Source organism: Silene latifolia, chromosome 7 (genome assembly GCF_048544455.1).
Source record: "Silene latifolia isolate original U9 population chromosome 7, ASM4854445v1, whole genome shotgun sequence".
Taxonomy (NCBI): Eukaryota; Viridiplantae; Streptophyta; class Magnoliopsida; order Caryophyllales; family Caryophyllaceae; genus Silene; species Silene latifolia.
In genome coordinates this window covers 118,391,824-118,413,382 of record NC_133532.1, presented here as the reverse complement: position 1 = coordinate 118,413,382, position 21,559 = coordinate 118,391,824, and the positions used below count along the sequence as shown (strand labels likewise).

The 21,559-nt window shown below is 39.9% G+C and overlaps 1 protein-coding gene and 1 long non-coding RNA gene across 2 annotated transcripts; one reads left to right on the top strand and one right to left on the bottom strand.

Annotated features, from left to right (window-relative positions):
* The first annotated feature begins 14,155 nt into the window (after positions 1–14,155).
* LOC141592727 (uncharacterized) lies at positions 14,156–17,836 on the top strand. Its single transcript, XR_012521205.1, has 4 exons — positions 14,156–14,355; positions 15,821–16,051; positions 16,912–17,220; positions 17,576–17,836. It is a non-coding gene; the product is annotated as an uncharacterized LOC141592727 (long non-coding RNA).
* Positions 17,837–20,606: 2,770 nt separating this feature from the next.
* LOC141590603 (antimicrobial ginkbilobin-2-like protein) lies at positions 20,607–21,455 on the bottom strand. The gene has a single exon (XM_074411179.1). The coding sequence runs from the start codon at positions 21,453–21,455 to the stop codon at positions 20,607–20,609; it is 849 nt and encodes a 282-aa protein (XP_074267280.1).
* Positions 21,456–21,559: the final 104 nt, after the last annotated feature.

Below are 21,559 nucleotides of genomic sequence, written 5' to 3'. Positions count from 1 at the left end.
CCAAAATACTAAGACTAGGACTAAATCTAAACTAATTTGATGAGTAATTAAAGTCTAATTAAGGAAAGATTACAACTTTAATAAGAGGAAAATTGAGAGAGGAGAAATATTTTTCTAGGGTTCTACAAATATTTGAGAGAGAATAATCTAATCTAATTTTTATTCTAATTTCTAAGGTATATATGGTCTTATGTAGTGTGGTGGAGTCTTTATACTAGTCTAATTAATCTAATAATAATAATTGATGGGGCATATTCTGCACCGCTGACCAAGTCAACATATTGAGCAAGGTCAAAGGTATCCATAGCAAAGTCAACGACTTAGACAGCCTAGCCGATACACTCCATCGGCCTGTCACTTGGGTCTCGGCCAGACAACTAGCCAGCCGGGACACATATCCGCGTACTCATATCCAAGACCCTCGGCGAGCCTACCACAGGTCCATCGGCCGAGGGTACAAATTCAGCGTCTTTCCACCTAATGAGCCACTTGGCCACTACGTGACAAAAGGTGAATGCCTATAAATACTCCTCAACCTTCATTGAGGAAAGGATCCACAAATTGACCTAATAACCACTATTCATCTGGTAATATCTTCCTTATCTCTCTACACTATACTCTTAGCCAAGTAGCAACAACTTACCTCTCTAAGTTAACTGACTTGAGCGTCGGAGTGAGTACGCTCGGCCAAAGCCGAGCCCTCAGTTTGTTCATCGTTTCAGGATAGATCAAAGGAGGATTCAAGCAAGGACATCATTCTACTAGCTACGAGTGGTATCAAACATCTGCTCTGGATTTACACCCGGAACAATTGGCGCCGTCTGTGGGGAGTAAGACACTAGAAGCTAGTCACATTCATTCCCAAACAAAAACAAAAACACAAAAAGAAACCCACCCAGAAAAAGCTAAGAAGATGTCAAAACAACAAATAGTCGTGACCGACGAAACCGAGCTACCCCAGGATGATACATTTCACCATTCTGGAGTATTGCAACCCTCCACCGGCGGAGTAATCCAACCGGAATTCGGAATGCCGATAATACCGGACACACCGCCGCCCGTCAACCACGTCACCATCATGGGACAGGATGTTGACGTAGCAAAATTGAAGACACTCCTAGACCTAATTGCGAGTGCACCAGCTCACGCAGGCACGCCGAGCCATAACCCCGTTACCTTGGCAATTGGCCGAGAGCGACGGGGACACAATGACCGGTACGCTAGAAGAATTGCTGCCGAGCCATAACCCCGTTACCTTGGCAATTGGCCGAGAGCGACGGGGACACAATGACCGCACGCTAGAAGAATTCTTTTGAGCCATAACCCCGTTACCTTGGCATTGGCGAGAGCGACGGGGACACAATGACCGTGACGCTAGAAGAATTCTTTGCCGAGCCATAACCCCGTTACCTTGGCAATTGGCCGAGAGCGACGGGGACACAATGACCGGTACGCTAGAAGAATTGCTGCCGAGCCATAACCCCGTTACCTTGGCAATTGGCCGAGAGCGACGGGGACACAATGACCGCAAACACGCTAGAAGAATTCTTTCGCTGAGCCATAACCCCGTTACCTTGGCAATTGGCCGAGAGCGACGGGGACACAATGACCGTGCACGCTAGAAGAATTCTTTGCTTGAGCCATAACCCCGTTACCTTGGCAATTGGCCGAGAGCGACGGGGACACAATGACCGCAAGACGCTAGAAGAATTCTTCTTGAGCCATAACCCCGTTACCTTGGCAATTGGCCGAGAGCGACGGGGACACAATGACCGTGCGCTAGAAGAATTCTTTGCCGAGCCATAACCCCAATTACCTTGGCAATTGGCGAGAGCGACGGGGACACAACGACCCGCACGCTAGAAGAATTGCTTTCGAGAGCCATAACCCCGTTACCTTGGCAATTGGCGAGAGCGACGGGGACACAATGACCGTCGCTAGAAGAATTCTGCCGAGCCATAACCCCGTTACCTTGGCAATTGGCGGAGCGACGGGGACACAATGACCGCACGCTAGAAGAATTCTTTGCAGAGCCATAACCCCGTTACCTTGCATTGGCCGAGAGCGACGGGGACACAACGACAAAGACGCTAGAAGAATTGGCTGCTTGAGCCATAACCCCGATTACCTTGGCAATTGGCGAGAGCGACGGGGACACAATGACCGTACGCTAGAAGAATTGCCGAGCCATAACCCCGTTACCTTGGCAATTGGCGAGAGCGACGGGGACACAATGACCGCACGCTAGAAGAATTGCTTTGCGAGCCATAACCCCCGTTACCTTGGCAATTGGCGAGAGCGACGGGGACACAATGACCGTGCACGCTAGAAGAATTGCTGGCTGCCGAGCCATAACCCCGTTACCTTGGCATTGGCGAGAGCGACGGGGACACAATGACCGTGCGCTAGAAGAATTCTTTGCCGAGCCATAACTCCGTTACCTTGGCAATTGGCCGAGAGCGACGGGGACACAATGACCGGCACGCTAGAAGAATTCTTTGTAGCCATAACCCCCGTTACCTTGGCAATTGGCCGAAGCGACGGGGACACAATGACCGTGCGCTAGAAGAATTCTGTGAGCCATAACCCCGTTACCTTGGCATTGGCGAGAGCGACGGGGACACAATGACCGTGCGCTAGAAGAATTCTTTCTGAGAGCCATAACCCCGTTACCTTGGCAATTGGCCGAGAGCGACGGGGACACAATGACCGTGCACGCTAGAAGAATTCTTTGCTTAGAGCCATAACCCCGTTACCTTGGCAATTGGCGGAGCGACGGGGACACAATGACCGACGCTAGAAGAATTGCTGCTTGAGCCATAACCCCGTTACCTTGGCAATTGGCGAGAGCGACGGGGACACAATGACCGCAGACGCTAGAAGAATTGCTTGCCGAGCCATAACCCCGTTACCTTGGCAATTGGCCGAGAGCGACGGGGACACAATGACCGATGCGCTAGAAGAATTGCTGCCGAGCCATAACCCCGTTACCTTGGCAATTGGCGAGAGCGACGGGGACACAATGACAAACACGCTAGAAGAATTCTTCTTGCCGAGCCATAACCCCGTTACCTTGGCAATTGGCCGAGAGCGACGGGGACACAATGACCGGTGCGCTAGAAGAATTGCTTTGTGAGCCATAACCCCGTTACCTTGGCAATTGGCCGAGAGCGACGGGGACACAATGACCGTGCGCTAGAAGAATTCTTTCGAGCCATAACCCCGTTACCTTGGCATTGGCGAGAGCGACGGGGACACAATGACAAACGCACGCTAGAAGAATTGTTCTTGAGCCATAACCCCGTTACCTTGGCAATTGGCCGAGAGCGACGGGGACACAATGACCGATGCGCTAGAAGAATTGCTTCTTGAGCCATAACCCCGTTACCTTGGCAATTGGCCGAGAGCGACGGGGACACAATGACCGATGCGCTAGAAGAATTCTGCCGAGCCATAACCCCGTTACCTTGGCAATTGGCCGAGAGCGACGGGGACACAATGACCGGCACGCTAGAAGAATTGCCGCGAGCCATAACCCCGTTACCTTGGCAATTGGCGAGAGCGACGGGGACACAATGACCGTGCGCTAGAAGAATTCTTTGCGCGAGCCATAACCCCGTTACCTTGGCAATTGGCCGAGAGCGACGGGGACACAACGACCGGCACGCTAGAAGAATTGCTGCCGAGCCATAACCCCGTTACCTTGGCAATTGGCCGAGAGCGACGGGGACACAATGACCGGTACGCTAGAAGAATTGTTATCAAGCCGTAACCCCGACTACCTCGGCAACTTGCCGAGAGCGGCGGGGATGCATCGGTCAATACATCAAAGACGTTACGCAGTTGAGATATGCATTCAAACTACCTCGGCCATACAAAAGGTAAAAACGAAGACACTCAATTAAATAACGCAAAAAGACAAACCAAGGTGGTTGATCAATGCCTCGGCTAAGCCAAAGGCCAATAGGACAAGCTTTGTTGAAAGAACTAAAGGAAGAATACAGACGACGGCCGTCCCCATAGGGGTAAGCCTGAACACAACCTACCAAGAAAGTTTTTACAAACAAGAAAAAGAAAAGCAAAAGATTACAAGCATATCATTTGAAGCGCCAAAAGGTGGCAGGGAGGAAAGGCTCAATAGTTGGCCCCCGAACAGCTAAGGCTATCCGAGATGCCGGGTGAGTCTGGTGACGACCGCCCGTCTCCCTATGCCTGATGCTGCCCTCCATCGGAAGCAACAGCATCATCTTTGGTGGCCGGCTCTGGAGAAGGCTCGTCATTCCTGGCCGCCTTCAGCCCCTCAGTCTCCTTTCCAGCCTCCCCTGCATCATAGGCCGCCTTGGCCAACGCTATCTGAGCCGCCTTCGCCGCCTCCGCCTTCTCGGCGGCCCGCCTTCCCAGCGACCTCGGCCATCTCATCCGGAGGCGGTCATATTTATCCCACGGGAAACCGTCGGGGACAAAGCCTGCCTCCACGAGCTTTCTGATCACCTCCTTAGCCGCCTCCTCGGCCTGATCCCGGAATTGAACGCACATTTTAGGAAGAAGATCATCTTGAAGCATTTCAATATCCTTCTCCTTTTGAGCAAGGATAGCCTGTGCGTCACCGAGCGCCTCCGCCTGTTTTTGGAACCGATCCTCCCACTCGTCCCTTTTGGCAACCACGGCGTTGTAGGCACCTTTACACCTCTCCAGCTCGTCCATCATCTTGGCCGTGGCGCCATCAGCCTGGGAAACTTTGGCCCTCTCGGCCCCCAGCAGCTCCTCAACCTCCTCCACACGCCTCTCGGCAGCAGCGAGATCACGCTTAGCCTTCGCGGCTTCCCCCCCTTGCAGCAGAGATATCAAGCTTCAGCTTTGCGATCAGCGGCGCAGATCGGGGGGCAATCAAAAACAACCGGCACTCTCAGCCCTGGTCTCGGCCGGCATCATCATTCTTTCCCACATCGGATACCCTTTACGCATCCGTGTGGAGGGGGGATATGGTAGGCCTACGAATGATCAAGCCGATGCATCAGAAGAAGCCGACGCAGAAAATTTTTGCAAAATACTTGCGCAGAATATACGCTCAACATACATCGGAGCCCATGCCACGGCATAGACTACGCTGGGGGCAAATTGATGGGGCATATTCTGCACCGCTGACCAAGTCAACATATTGAGCAAGGTCAAAGGTATCCATAGCAAAGTCAACGACTTAGACAGCCTAGCCGATACACTCCATCGGCCTGTCACTTGGGTCTCGGCCAGACAACTAGCCAGCCGGGACACATATCCGCGTACTCATATCCAAGACCCTCGGCGAGCCTACCACAGGTCCATCGGCCGAGGGTACAACGGTCTTTCCACCTAATGAGCCACTTGGCCACTTGGCCACTACGTGACAAAAGGTGAATGCCTATAAATACTCCTCAACCTTCATTGAGGAAAGGATCCACAAATTGACCTAATAACCACTATTCATCTGGTAATATCTTCCTTATCTCTCTACACTATACTCTTAGCCAAGTAGCAACAACTTACCTCTCTAAGTTAACTGACTTGAGCGTCGGAGTGAGTACGCTCGGCCAAAGCCGAGCCCTCAGTTTGTTCATCGTTTCAGGATAGATCAAAGGAGGATTCAAGCAAGGACATCATTCTACTAGCTACGAGTGGTATCAAACATCTGCTCTGGATTTACACCCGGAACAATAATAATAATAATAATAATAATAATAATAAAGCTAACTCCTCACACACGACACTTGCATACACCAAATATAACAAAGCAAACGAAACAACAAAAAGGGTAGAGGGGAAAACGACAAGACACAAAAACGCAGACTACATGGGTCTCAAATAGGCTCACTCACCGCCGCCATGACACACCGACAAAACCCACTTTGTAAACTTGAGGTGAAATTGATAGGATTTAGAGCCGGTTGAGATATCGCGACGGTTGACCGGCTGAGAACCATCTTGAGATTTGTTGCGGAATGAGAGCCGGTGAGGCGGCTGGGTTGGCCTACCGAGAACCATTTCCGGATGAATTAATGAATGTGAGGTGTTGATGACGATGGAACGATGATGGTGCGTGGTAGTTGCTTCTTCTTGTTGTCGTTGTTGGTGTCGATGGGGGAGAGGAAACCACGGTGGTTGCGGGTATTTGGTGAGGCCGTGGTGGCCATTGATGGGGGCGATTTGGGTTCGGAACATGAGGGAGGTTGGAGGAGCTTGGGCGGCGACCATGGTGATGCGAGGGGGAGGATTAGTGAAATGAAGTGAATGAAAATGGTGGTGATGAAGACGGATTGCAGGGGAAGTTGATGAGCCGTGGTTATTGAATGATGGGAGAATGGTGGCAATGGAGGTTTGGTGATACGGGATGCAGGGGATGTGATGAATGATCGTTGATGATGTTTGTGTTACAGGTTTAGTGATGGTGGAATTAAATTGGGACTTGCACGAGAAAGCCATGAGGAGAATATGGTTTTGTTTGACTAAGTTTTCATAAGTCAACTTTCTTTATATAGCTCATTCTTTTTTAATTCACTTGACTCCATCTTGACCCGCTTTGCTCCTCAATTTCCGTTTCATTTTGCCTCCTTGCCTACACATTCTCGTAATAAAGTAATAGTAATATTAATATTAAATAAACATCCGACTAATTAATAAATATAACTACTACGACTAATTATTATAAATTAGCAATTAATTGAGCTATAAAGTCATTTAACGCACACAAAATCGAGTTGAATAGGAGTAAAAGCGCGGGGTAAAAGCTACCAAAATACTACTCATCAATTCTCCCCACACTTAAACCTTACTCGTCCTCGAGTAAGCTCATTTAATAAACTAAGACTCGTAATATAAAAGTATTATCTAAACTACTAATATCCGATGAAAGGCAATTAACGGGCCTTCTCCGTCCTTTCAACTCACAACGAAACACAATGAGGTATGTGCTCATTTGCAAGGCAAGTGGGGGCTTGCGGAAAATTTTGACACATCCATCATTTAAGCACAATTCAACATATAAGATGCATCACAAAAAGTCAAACCGCTTTCCTCATCTAAGCGGCCGTTTTACTTTCAAAAATTGAATAAAGAGAGTCATTAGTGGAGGATGTCGTCTCTGGGTCTTACCAAGGTCTCAACTCCCTAATTCTAGCTCAAGCAACCTAAATTGACCACACGGGTGCCTAAGAAACAAATTCTAGGCGGGAAAGGGGAAGTACTTCGCTATACTCCCAAGAATGACACGACACACGCAAGATTCGACTCCATATCAAACCTTTGACCAAAAGGAGACCAAAGCCCGACTCTCACGGGTTTCACTAGTCACTCAAATGAAAGAACGGGGTGATTTTTGTGACAAAAAGTAACCAAAATTACTCTCCTAACTCGACTTGCGAAGCATGCCCGCAATCTAATATGGTACTATATCCAATTTCCGCAAGAGAAATGTCAAATGATGCACATACAAGAGAGACAACCGGGTTGTAATGGGGCTTGGGTTAGGTGAAAAGGGATTGGTGCAAACACCGTTTTATGACATGTGAGGCTATCGGATCGAGTAGTCGCCACATCTAACCAATTCACTAAACTCAACCAATGCAAATGAATTCCTCCACAAAATATGGCAAGATTGCCATCTCCAAAAATCATTCAATTCTCTTCAAAACAAGCTCAGTTTGCAAATTACCAACCCTTTATTTGGCACAAAATATACATTCTTTTCTTTTTGTTTTTCATTTCATTTTTCTCCTTTTCTATTTGTTTTTCTTCTTCATTTTTTTTCTTTTCTATTTGATTTTCTTTCTTGCATTTTTCACGACTTGTTCACCTCTTATTAAACAAAAGTAGCCAAAATTGCATTTCACTCATGTGGCATTAAGATCATACACCTCAAGATGAGTCAAAATTTTGACCCAAATATACTCCATAAAAGAACCACAATGACGAACTACTCAACCAAGGTGAGTTGTTTATGGGATGTAGTTATTTTGTTGGCAATAGAAATGATAAGGTTTAGGCTCAAAATGGGTTAACAAAAGGAAACAATTGACTCAAGGGTATAACAAAAGCTTATTTGGCTATTGTGAGGTTACTTTATTTGAACAAAATTGTCTCAATATGCACATCGACACTTCTACGGTAAGGAATGAGCACCATACTTGTGCGTTTTGACATGACATACCACGTAAGGAGGACTACTCACATGACCTAAACGGGACCGGTTTGATGGACCGGCCATATGGAGGCTCTATCCTCACATTTTAGTAGCTATGTCGGACCTAAGTCAAGTCTCGGGCCTAATACGGTCTCACAAGGTGGTCGCAACTTGGTTGTTAAGCTAGACTTCCGGGTTTTTGCAAGCAAAAACCCTAACATGTGTCATCAAGTGGCACGAGCTATCAAAAGGGAAATGACACGGGCAAAACAAATTATCATCATTGTCAACATATGCCCTCCACTTTTAGACTCCCTATGCAAATTTTTACAAACGAAATGCAACGTGTGTGGATGCAAACTACACGTATGAACAAGCTATATGAATGTAAGAGTGAACACATATATACATGTCTAATCTAAATGCATACAAGTTCTAATCCTAACAACACACCAACAACACAAGCATATCCAAAACGGTTCCCATAAGGAACACCCACATCACATATCCCGTCCTCCTCCATACTTATATATACAAAAAGGAAAGGAAGGATAAAAGAGAAAGGATTGGAAGAATTTTACCAAGCGTCTTCTCCGATGATTCATGTGTTGCCTATCAAAATGGTTAGGACAAATGCAATATATATAATATAAACAATGCAATATTTTTGAATTTTTTTGAAATTTTTCAATTTTTAGTCATTTTTGTAATTTTTCAAACTAACGAGTATATACAAATATGAACAAATATAATATAAACAAATATGCACAAAGTGGATATTTCCCTCCCCACACTTGAAATTTACATTGTCCTCAATGGAACAAAGTATAGGGAGAGAATAGGAAAAATAAATAACATATTTTTGTGTTTTTCAAATTTTTCAAAATTAAAGACATGTTTTTGATTTTTTGAATATTTGAAAATAAATAACATGTTTTTGATATTTTTAAATGATGGAATTTCCTCCCCAAACTTATTTATTTACATATTTCAAAAGGAAATAAATGTGTGGAGGAAATTTCGAAATAAAATACATATTTTTTGAAGATTTTTTGATTTTTCAAATTTTTAGTGGTTTTTGGTTAATGAATGTAATGCATGAACTATTCTATATGCTAAATTTAAATGACAATGCAAACTACACTACATGTATGCAAAGAGAGCTAATTTAGATTAACTCCTACTCGGATCATCTCACTAAATGCAAAATGCGGTAAAGACTTAATTAAAGAGAAGGAGAATATATACAATGCGGTGGTTCTTAAGTAACTCCACCAAACCTCTTCATTAAGGAGACTTCAATCAACCGGGATCCCCCTCTTGGAATCCCGCTATCCCTTTAACAACTTCAAACTTTCTCATGGAGCAAGAGCTCCCAAGCTTTGACAACACTTCTGCACCGTTTATGGCATGGTGCACTTCCGACCATTTCCGGGAAATTTCTTCTTCAAACTTCTTCTTGTCATGGACAAGAACTTCTTCATTTTCTAGGCTTGGTTCACATTTACCTTTTCTTTTCGCCTTCTTTCTCCATCTTTTTGGTTTCTTCTTCTCAACCCTTGGCTTCATTTTTGGAGGGGCATTAGTGCTAGAATCAAATTTGGGAGGGATGACATTGGGGTGATCCTCTCCAACATTAAGCTTCAACTCTTCTTTCCCTTTTTCATCTTCTATCATCAACACTTCACCTACTCCTTTCTCATTAATCTTCTTTGGGGTTTCTTTGCTTGAAGTGACCGAGCTAAACTCTTCAAGGCAAGTAAATTGGTAGGAGGTGGGAGGTGGAGGAGTCAACTTCTCAACATTGAGGTTCATGATGTCATTTTTATCCTCATTTTCTTGACCCTCCAAATGAACCGAACCATTTCCAAAGAGGAGAGTTTCAATATCTTCCAAGCTAGTGTCAAAACTACAAATATCATAGTCTTTCTCATGGCTCCTCAACTCCCCAAGTATGGCAAGTTCAAATTCATCAACCTCCATTTCCAAAGTCCTAACCTCTTCCTCACACTTGTCATTGCCACACACTTCATCTTCATGAATTTTAGAAGGAATTGGTGGTGGGAGGTCTTCCCCATCATCATAGATATTCTTTTGCTTTGAGATAACTTCCTCAAGAAAGTTGGTGTAATGAGGTGTCTCTTCCTTTGATGGAAGAGTGACTTCCAAAATTTTCATCAAGTTAAAGAACTTATCGACACATGAGTCTTCATTGGTCACTTCCACCCTTTGAGAAAAAGGTAAAAGTGGCACATGAGGAGGTTTTGGTGTAACCTTGGGTTCCTCCATAACCAACTCACCAACTTCTTGTTTTCCCGATGAGTTTTCCTCCCACATTACCATTTCTTCTTCTTCATCCTCGGTTTCAACTTCTTTCCTCTCAACTTCTATCCCCATAATTTCTTCAAGAACAAACTCGTCCTCAATTTCACACCTTCTTTGATCAACAATTTCGGAGGTAGTTGATACAATCGAATCATCATTCTCTTCACCCACTTCAAATGATATTGGCATTATCTCATTACCAAGATTAGGGGACATACATGCTTCTTCCATTGCCACTTCTCCTCCCACAATGATTGTGTTGACCTCATTTACCTCTATAGGATCCTTAGCATTTTGCCCTTGCCCTAAAAATTCATCCGGTGGTGTTTGAGGGTCAATAAGAGCTTTGGAACCCATTAGACGGATAATGGTACTTTGGGAGGCATAGAGTTCCTTTATGTTTTCAAAGACTTGGGTTTGAAGAAATTTTTGATGGGCGGAGAAGCTATTCATGCTTTGTAGGGTTGAACTTGCCAAGTCTTCTATCATCTTAAACAATTTGTCATATTGAGCATCTCCCAAGAAATTGCTTGATTGAGGTGGTGGCTCTTGATTGGAAGATTGGTTGGCAAGTGAGAAATGAGAGTCATGGTTGTACCGGTTTTGAAAATTTGAACCTTGGCCTTGGTGAAAGCCTTGGTTAAATCCTTGATAGTTTTGATTGAAATTTTGGTCTTGATAACCTTGGTTATACCCTTGCTCTTGGTACCCTTGGTTGTACCCTTGGTCAAAACTTTGATAGTTTTCATTGCAATTGTGATCTTGGTACCCTTGATTGAAACCTTGATTGGCTTGGTTCCCTTGATTTCCATGGTAGAAGTCTTGGTAACCTTGGTAACCTTGGTTGAAGCTTTCTTGATTCATGTTTGGCTTTGTGGTGAGTATTTGTAGGTAGTTAAAAATTGTGGAAAGGATTTTGTAAGAAGGGATAAATTGTGTTGTTTGGTTGTTCTTTGGTAAGGGTTTCTTGGTGCGATTGGGTGGATTCTACAAGAAACAAGTAACTACTCAAACAAGCAAACAACAAGTAAAGACTAAAGCTAGAAACTCCAACTAACTAAGCATAACCTAACGCCATCCCCGGCAACGGCGCCATTTTGATGACCGGGTTTTGCCGTCACTTCCGGTACCAAAAACTATTTATAAAGAACCAAATAAAAGTAGTATTTATTCGGGTGTCGAACACAAAGATGGCGGGGGTTAGATACTTGGTTTGTTTAAGTCTTTAGTTTAGTCAAACAAAAACAAAGTTGATTAATTATAAACTAAGATGCAACAAGGTATAAAATTTAAACTAAATGAAATTGCTTTTAATTAATAAGGGAAGGCTAAGGTCTTTGGGTTCACAAAGGGCAATTAGGGGGAGAAACAAGGTCTAACAAGAGAAGGGTAATAATAGTGGTCAAGGGTTTAAGACTAATTTATTAGTCACCATAAGCTCCTCAATAAGTTGTCACTTGATCGAGATGAACTAGCTACAAATAAAGCATAAAGACTACCCAATAGCATGAGCACCAAGACGGATCGAATGCATCAAAGAGATGTTCTAACTTTCATTAAAACTCATCTATAAGCACTTCTAAAACTATCTAATAGCACAATGCACCAAGGTAAGCCAAACATGTTAATGAAATGTCCAATTTTCATTGAGGCATTTCCACAAACACTTCAAATGCATTAAAAGTAGAAACCACATAATCACCCAATTCAAAAGGTTAACAACCCAAATTCATCCCCTTAATTACCCAAATTCCCCCTATGACCTTAGATAAGACTACTCACTCATGTTCATGGGTGAGAAATTAACAACAAATTGCAACAATAAACAAGTAAACATTGCAAACATGATAAAGACTAATACTTTTGATGAATAACAATTAAACAACATAAGAAATGTAAACAAATGAAAATAATGTAAATAAAAGATGAGAATTGTACCAACAAAGAGGAAAGTAGCAAGCTTGGAGAATAATGGAAGAATGAATTTCTTCAAATCTTCAAATACAACCCAAAATACTAAGACTAGGACTAAATCTAAACTAATTTGATGAGTAATTAAAGTCTAATTAAGGAAAGATTACAACTTTAATAAGAGGAAAATTGAGAGAGGAGAAATATTTTTCTAGGGTTCTACAAATATTTGAGAGAGAATAATCTAATCTAATTTTTATTCTAATTTCTAAGGTATATATGGTCTTATGTAGTGTGGTGGAGTCTTTATACTAGTCTAATTAATCTAATAATAATAATAATAATAATAATAATAATAATAATAATAATAATAAAGCTAACTCCTCACACACGACACTTGCATACACCAAATATAACAAAGCAAACGAAACAACAAAAAGGGTAGAGGGGAAAACGACAAGACACAAAAACGCAGCTACATGGGTCTCAGCCGGCTCACCGGCCGCCGGCTGTACACCGGCACAAAACCCACTGTAAACTTGAGGTGAAATTGATAGGATTTAGAGCCGGTTGAGATATCGGCAGACGGTTGACCGGCTGAGAACCATCTTGAGATTTGTTGCGGAATGAGAGCCGGTGAGGCGGCTGCCGGTTGGCCGGCTGAGAACCATTTCCGGATGAATTAATGAATGCGAGGTGTTGATGACGATGGAACGATGATGGTGCGTGGTAGTTGCTGCTGCTGTTGTCGTTGTTGGTGTCGATGGGGGAGAGGAAACCACGGTGGTTGCGGGTATTTGGTGAGGCCGTGGTGGCCATTGATGGGGGCTGATTTCTGGGTTCGGAACATGAGGGAGGTTGGAGGAGCTTGGGCGGCAGCCATGGTGATGCGAGGGCAGAGGATTAGTGAAATGAAGTGAATGAAAATGGTGGTGATGAAGACGGATTGCAGGGGAAGTTGATGAGCCGTGGTTATTGAATGATGGGAGAATGGTGGCAGCAATGGAGGTTTGATACGGGATGCAGGGGATGTGATGAATGATCGTTGATGATGTTTGTGTTACAGGTTTAGTGATGGTGGAATTAAATTGGGACTTGCACGAGAAAGCCATGAGGAGAATATGGTTTTGTTTGACTAAGTTTTCATAAGTCAACTTTCTTTATATAGCTCATTCTTTTTTAATTCACTTGACTCCATCTTGACCCGCTTTGCTCCTCAATTTCCGTTTCATTTTGCCTCCTTGCCTACACATTCTCGTAATAAAGTAATAGTAATATTAATATTAAATAAACATCCGACTAATTAATAAATATAACTACTACGACTAATTATTATAAATTAGCAATTAATTGAGCTATAAAGTCATTTAACGCACACAAAATCGAGTTGAATAGGAGTAAAAGCGCGGGGTAAAAGCTACCAAAATACTACTCATCAAGTTACTCCCCACTGACTGTGGCGTTCATGTTTACATGAATGACAGGTGGTGAAGATGCTTACGTGGGGAAGACGTGTGGGCTAGCGAGAACTAAACCCTCGGACCCACTACTACAAAAACCTGAATAAGTAACACCTAATAGAGAACGGTTAAGTTACTTAAACGTTTTCTAGCAATAAAGAGAACGCCTCTCCTAAATAAGCGTTGTGTTAAAAAAACAATAAAAAACGCTTTTCATATTAACAGTTATCTAAACATTTCCTTTTTAAAAAAAAAAAAATAAAAGGCGCAAAACTTTTGTGAATTATCTTAAAATTTTCCCCAAACCCATACGGTCACTTCCACCGCCAAAAAAAACCTAAAATTAAACCTACCATGCTAATTTTCAGTTTCCACTGCCAAAAGGAAAACAAAATTTCCCAAAAAAATAATCGATTGATTAACACCATTATCATCTAAACAAAAACCAATCAATCTGCCACCGTTAGACCCAATCGATCTCTCATTGGCGGCTCATCCTTCTTTCCGGTATGTATAATCTACCATTTCAATAATTTCGTTTTAGTTAGGTTTGTGGGTTTTGCATCCGATTTTATGCTTAATCGACTGCATTAGTTTGTTGTCCAATGTTACTATTCTTGTTTGATAATCAATTGTTGTTGTATTTGAATTACTAGGATTAAATTGATATTACTTGATTTTTAGGGTTATTTAAATTGGGGGCTTTTAATCAATTTAAATTAGGTATATATTGCTGTAGAATATGTTGCATCAGCTAGAGAAAGCATAGTCTATGGTTATAACTTGCTCGAGATTTATTAGATCGAAAGCAATTGTTAATAAATGTTGAGCGTAGTGTGTTAGAATTGAAGCTTCAGGCGTTTCATCAACTTGAAAGTATAATCTATGGTTAAACTTGTCCGAGACTGATAAAATTGAGAGCAATTGCTCATTAATAAAGGTTGAGCTAAGTTTGTGAATATTAAAGCTTCAAAGTTAAAAACAAAGACGTATCTAGGTACACTAAGGAAGGTAACCCCTGGTCATATTCTCACGTTCACATACATGTCAGCATATATATAAATTAACACCTAACCATCTCTAGTTGCGGTAATTGTATAGTACTCGTAAGATATAGTAACCTTTTTCGCTTCTATATCTTCGACCCAAGATTCGGAACTGAGATAATACTAAAGAATTGAATTGAGAGCTTGTGCAAGAGGAATTGAGGCGTGGGTAATTGCATTATTTTTTTCTACTTACTATTGTTCTTTACTTCTGTTGCCCATAACCCCCTGAGTATATACTTTTATTTTAGCTATTTTTCAGAGTTGAAGATGATTATTGACATTATGTAATCTAAAGGCAATTGCAGAAAATTGTACTTCAATAACATTTAAGTCAATGCAGAAACTGTACATTCATTGTTGTGAACAAATGCCATTTGATTGTCTCCTTAGCACCAGACACTATTGCTTGTTGGCTCCAACATAAACTTGTTGGTTCATTTTGTAGTCACTACTATACTGTGAATCTGTGTTACATCGCTTCACATTTTGTCGCATCTGATTCACCCAAGACATATTATATTTAAAGCAATTGCTCATTTGCATTATACTGAGAATATCAGTATGTTAATGATCATGTCTGATGTTTACAATTCAAACTTTTCTTTAATTTTCATTTAGGTTGTACATTTTTCAAATGAGCAATGATTCTAACTTTGAATCCTTAAGAAACAGGGGAGAGGAATGAGTATCATGAGTATCTTCTTTCCCTTTCCTTGTAAGTGTTTGGCCATTATAGTGTGGTGGCAGTTACACTTTGCCTTTGTCTTGAACTGTCTCAAACATTTTTTGAGATAGTTTGGTAACTTGGGTCCAATTTTGACAGTTTTTGTCAATTTTGGAAGAGCTTTCCTGCATCAAGTTTGTATTCCGTCTGCTCAAAAGGTCACAACTTGCTTATGTGGTGCTTTTTCATCTGTCAACAGATTCCTCACTCCCATATTTCACAGGCTGTTTATATGACTTCAGTTGGTTGGATCAAGCAACATTCAGTGACAGCTCTTAGTTCGTTTGCGTACTCCTAACCCTAATTTCAACGGTCTGACAAAAACGCTAACATAAAGAAGGCGCCAGCACCAGAATCAACCCCATACCAGATCAAAGTGTCTAAGAGCACTTACTGTTCAAATAAAGAGTCATTGAGTTGTGCGTTTTAGGTAATTTGATTCTGGACTGGATACTTTTCATTGAATGTTTGGATCTTTGTTCGTTTATTTTGATGCTATTGTTTTCTATATAGTGTTTGATGGAAAATTAATTTATTGGTAATCATCCAAATAGAAAGTATTCTAATTGGGTATGTCACTGTCATGTGGATCTTTTATTTTTTGATTGATTGAGGTAATTGAGGACTACCCTTTTACACATTGAGAGAGTATTCTAATTATGGACAACATTGATGTTAGGGTTTGAAAAGTAATTGAGGACTACCCTTTTACATATACCCTTTTACTCGTATAATTTTAATGGCTGAATTTCAGGTTCATTATCTCAACAAGTTAATGGTCCTTCGTAAATCATTACTTTAAATGAAGAAACTGGAAATTGTAGTAATATTAGTTGCTCCATTGTGTTTTTTTAATAACCAAGCTGACATGGCTATTTCTCTACGTTGCCGTGATGATTATCACATTATGTTTTTGTAAGCACAATCATTTATGTAAGCATTGAGGTACTCAAAGTCATGAGTTGATGTTATGTTACTAGTACGACAATATTAACTCAGTGCCTCTAGGGCTCCTGCAAATGACGGGATGGAGGTGAGGGGGGGTTGGATGAATGCAAACTTACCCGTGTGTTAGAGACTCAGAGCCTGTTTTTGTATGACCCACAATGGAAATCACATCATAACACTGCTGCGTTAATCTTTGGAATTAAATGCCAAAAATCTATGACGCCATTTTAGAGATGCGCCACATTGAGACAGCTCTTTCCGTGGCTATATGCTTATTTGTGTAATTATCTCCTTTAGCTTCATAATAAATGGGATTTAGTCTAACGTCCATATCTGTTTTAGTGGCAAGCAGGATCAAGACAGCTGACTGCTTCCTCTGCCTTTGAGCTTGATAAAAACAGCTGGGATTGGAAATGGTTAGACAGATGGATGGTTGTACGTCCCTGGGAAAATCGGTTTCTTGATATTAATCTGAAGGATGGATTAGAGTTTCTTGATATGGGAGTAGATGAAGAAATGGTTGAAACTAATAGACAACCAACGTTTACTAAGAAGTCTTTTCCCTCAAATTCATCTACAAAAAACTTGGTCTCATCTAGTTCTGGTGGATCTACGCTGATCTTCAGCAAATATTCATCCACCAGTAAACAAGTAAGTGAATTAATTTTCTAAGTATGCTTAAAGTTCTCAACTTTATATTGTTTTATCCCAATTTATGTTTATGGTTCTAATTTTCTTATGTCCATTAGTCTAAATTAATTATGTTAAATTGATGATTATGTGGTGTTATTCTAAATTATCAGTCTAAAGTTATTAAATTGTTGATTATGTGTTGTGAATTTTATGCTATATGGATTCTGAGCAGCACTTTGCAGGTTATAATATCATGATGTCCATTAATATGATTTTTATAGGTTTTTTTACTCCTTACTGGACATTCACAGATAAGTTTTGCTATTTACTCCGTATGTTTCAAACAATAATTGACACCTTTTTTTTTTCCTAGAATTGGGCTCGAAAATGATTGTGGAAGGGCACATGAGCAATTGATGAACAAGGTAGCGGTCAAGTGGAGTATCGTGTTAGCTGGGAATTTAGATGTTTTGCACTTTGGTGTAAGGTGTATCTTGAGTTAGTTGTATATTTTTCATTTGTGAAAATTGTTAATAACCACCTAGTATTTGTCGTATTTTACAAATTACCACCATGTATTTTGTTTATTACAACTTACCACCTATATTACACTGTATATATCCCATTTACCACCGTATTTCATTTCCGATCAACATTCTACTTAAATCCCGACTAGTTAAGTTAATAAACTATAGAATGACTAAAACACCCTTAATTTGATTCCCTCATGACACATACCACCACCTAAACTAAAAATAAGAACATTCATCACCAACATCATAGTTCATCACCATCATCAAATTTCCAGAATTTTATAACCTCACCAGTCACCACCGCCACCGACAATAAATTCAAAGCAACGATTGGAGGTCTATCAATGGTACATCACCTCGATGTTCTTTCATCCATTTCGATATGCCTTAAACTTTTCCTTGGATTGAAAGCCATAGATCTTCTGATTTGTTGTGTTTTTTTAACTCTTCCGATGCGATTTATTTCTTTGTTTCTCCCTTTTTTTATAAAAAAATATTAAATCTTACTTATAACCCAGAAAAATTAATCACAATTAATTAGATTTTTGTTATAACCCAAAAATTATACTCCACAATAATGTGATTTTTGTTATAAAGATTGAATCTTTTTTGATGACTTCCTATAAATTTATAAAAATAAAATCAAATTTTACCAAAAAAATAAAATAAAAATAAAATCAAGTAAAACAAAGCAACCCCATTGTCGTTGGGTTGTTTGGTCTAAGTTTTGAATGTTATCAAAAGAACAATTTTTGGGATTTAAATTTGAAATGTATTAATGAAAAAGTAGTGTTTATAAAATAAAGATGGAATTTGTGTAAATGGAAAGAGGAGATAAAGATGAATTGATGATGATACATGTACCATAGTTAGCATTTGCTTTAAGTTTATTATTGTTGGTGGGTAAGGTAGTAGCATTCTGGAAATTTGATTAATTGATGGTGGTGATGAATGAACTATGATGTTGGTGATGGATGTTGTTTATTTTTAGTTTAGAGGGGTAGCGTGTGTTTTGATGGAATCAAGGTAAGGTTGTTTTAGTCATTCTAATTTTTATTAACTTAACTAGTCGGGATTTAAGTAGAATGTTGATCGGAAATGAAATACGGTGGTAAATGGGATATATACGGTGTAATATAGGTGGTAAGTTGTAATAAACAAAATACATGGTGGTAATTTGTAAAATACGACAAATACTAGGTGGTTATTAACAATTTTCACTTTTCATTTGTAAACTAGAAGCTGATATAGAGCATGTTGCCGTATGTATGGTGTTTGAGATGGTGATTAATGATACAGTGTATGTCACTTTTGAAGTAATAAAACTGGCTACTTTCTCATGTTTTGTGTTTTCGTTTTAATTGTCAGTATTTCTCCATTTATATATACGTAGTATTAATTTTTTTTTTAAAAAACATAAGAAGAATAGAGAATTGTTGACTAAGCCCACCGTTCTCTATTCATATAAAAAGAGAACGCTCCTAGGGCGTTCTCTAAAGACAATTTCAACAGTTCTCTATGATTGTGAATAGAAAACGCCTATCCCAACCGTTCTATAAGCTTTAGAGAACGCTGACCTAGAGAACGCCTATAAGGCGTTCTCTAAAGGTGATTTTAACAGTTCTCTAAGCCTATTTTTGTAGTAGTGACCTTAGTTTCTAATTTAGAAACCCTTTATTTGTTTATTCGTGGGATATCTTTTCCCCGCTTTCTAGACTTGGGTTGTAATAACCTAAATCTGTCTATCGTAGTACTTGTTTCATTTCGTTTTTGGCACCCGCGTTTTAATCTTTAACTAGTAATCTAAAAGTTTTTAAAATTTCACAAATTTCCGCTTTAATTTATTAGTTATGTTTCCGCGTTATCGCGGGGTGTCACAGTTACACTCTAAAATTACGCAAACCTGCTTCTTATGCAGTCTTTAACATAATTATTATCATCACTTACACCGTAAACTTACGTAAATCTGTTTCTTATATTATCCTTCATCAGTTACACTCTAAATATGATGTATATTTTAACGGATGTAACAATTTTTATGCATTTTTTTTATTAAAAGTAAGAAAAGTATTAGTCTAATTAGTAAATCGTCTTTTAAAGTGCGTAGTATATTGTTTTTACCTGTTTTTGTTATAAGGTTATATGCGTTTTAATTAGATTTTACATTTTTACATCGCTTAATTGTAATTTAATGTCATAAATTAGTTTCATGCAATGATATATCATTACAGAGTTAATTTTTATAGTAAAGTAATAATGGTTTAAGACAAAAATAACTTAACTTAAAGTGTCTTTTGATGGTAATAAACTTTAATTTTCTAGCTCTTACTAAGATTGTATTAGTACATTATAACATTAAAGGTACAGTTAATTTATGCAATTAATTTAACGAGAATGTCTCTTTATAAAACAAAACTAAAAAATATCGTGCTGTAGCACGGGGATCTACACTAGTTAGAAAATAAAAGTAGAATATTTTGTTATATTTAAGGGGTATTTGGTAAACACTAGATTGGTGAATTTTTAGCATATTAAAGCCTTTTACCGTGTTTGTTTCACCAATCTACTAATTTATGTGTTTGTTAAATGACCTTCAATCTACTGTTTTCCAATATGCTGCTCCAACCAGCATATTAAATTGAATCTGTCAACCATTTACACACAAATACAACAATCTATTAACCTAAATCCACTAATTACCAAACATTTTTATTAAATCTGCTAATTGAAACATACTAGTCAAACGTGTCAATCGAATCTATCATTTATAATCCGCTTCTGCTATTATTAATATGCTGAGTATCAAGCAGGACCTTAAAAAATATATGCTTTTCAATTAACCAAACTTTTTCCTATAAATAACATCTAATTTTATACAAACACCAAGAAGAGTAAAATCAAAATAACCCCATAAACATGTAAATAACTAGGATTTAAACTCCTATAAGCACCACCAATGAAAGATTGATTACTAAACTTAACTATACAATTAGCATGAACAACTACTCCACCTTCAGTACCATTACAATGTGTAGGCACATAATCATACACTTCCTGCAAACATCGACTACAATTCCTGGCCGATATAACCGGAATACATTGAACAAGGACATGAATCTCATCTCGAGATCCAGTCACCGGGACAACCCTTGTCGCGAAATTAGTCCTAGTCCAATTCCCAGATCCAGCTTCTTTTATCAACCCTTCTATAGTAGTCGATAACGTCCTATTATAGGGCGTATAATTTGCCACTTTTCCGCCTATGTTTCCCATGGAAATTACAAAACCTTCTTTGTACTCGGTTACTGATTGATTTGCATATCGGATGAGACATAAATTTGATTCTAAATAATAACCAAACGCGTAACATTCTTCGTAGAAATCTTGGTTTAAAAGTGCTTTTGTTGCGTAATGTACACATTTTTGACATAGTTGAGGAGTAATATCGCCCCAGCATATATAAGACCCGTAAGCCTTGGCTCGAGATGAACCTGTCGAGGTGGTGAAAAACCCGGGTATTGGTGGTTGGGATTCAAGAGCAAGATCGGAAAGAAGAGAAGAGACACTCATGTCGTAATTTTGGTAGGACGAGTTACCTTTGGTTGAGTTTCCCATACATAATGTAGAAGTGCCGAAATCTTGATCATCTGAACTAATTACAAGCTTGTTAAATGTTGAGATTATAATTATGAAGGTGATTAATTTGCTAGAAAATGCCATTTTATTGTTGATTGTATTGATTTAGTCATTTGTAAATTATGGATTTATAGAATTTATTTCCATGTTTTAATAATAATCTAGCTAGTCAAGGTCAACTAATAAAC

Excerpts from the sequence above, each read along its gene's own strand:
- LOC141590603 (XM_074411179.1), bottom strand. The coding sequence starts at position 21,455 with ATGGCATTTTCTAGCAAATTAATCACCTTCATAATTATAATCTCAACA.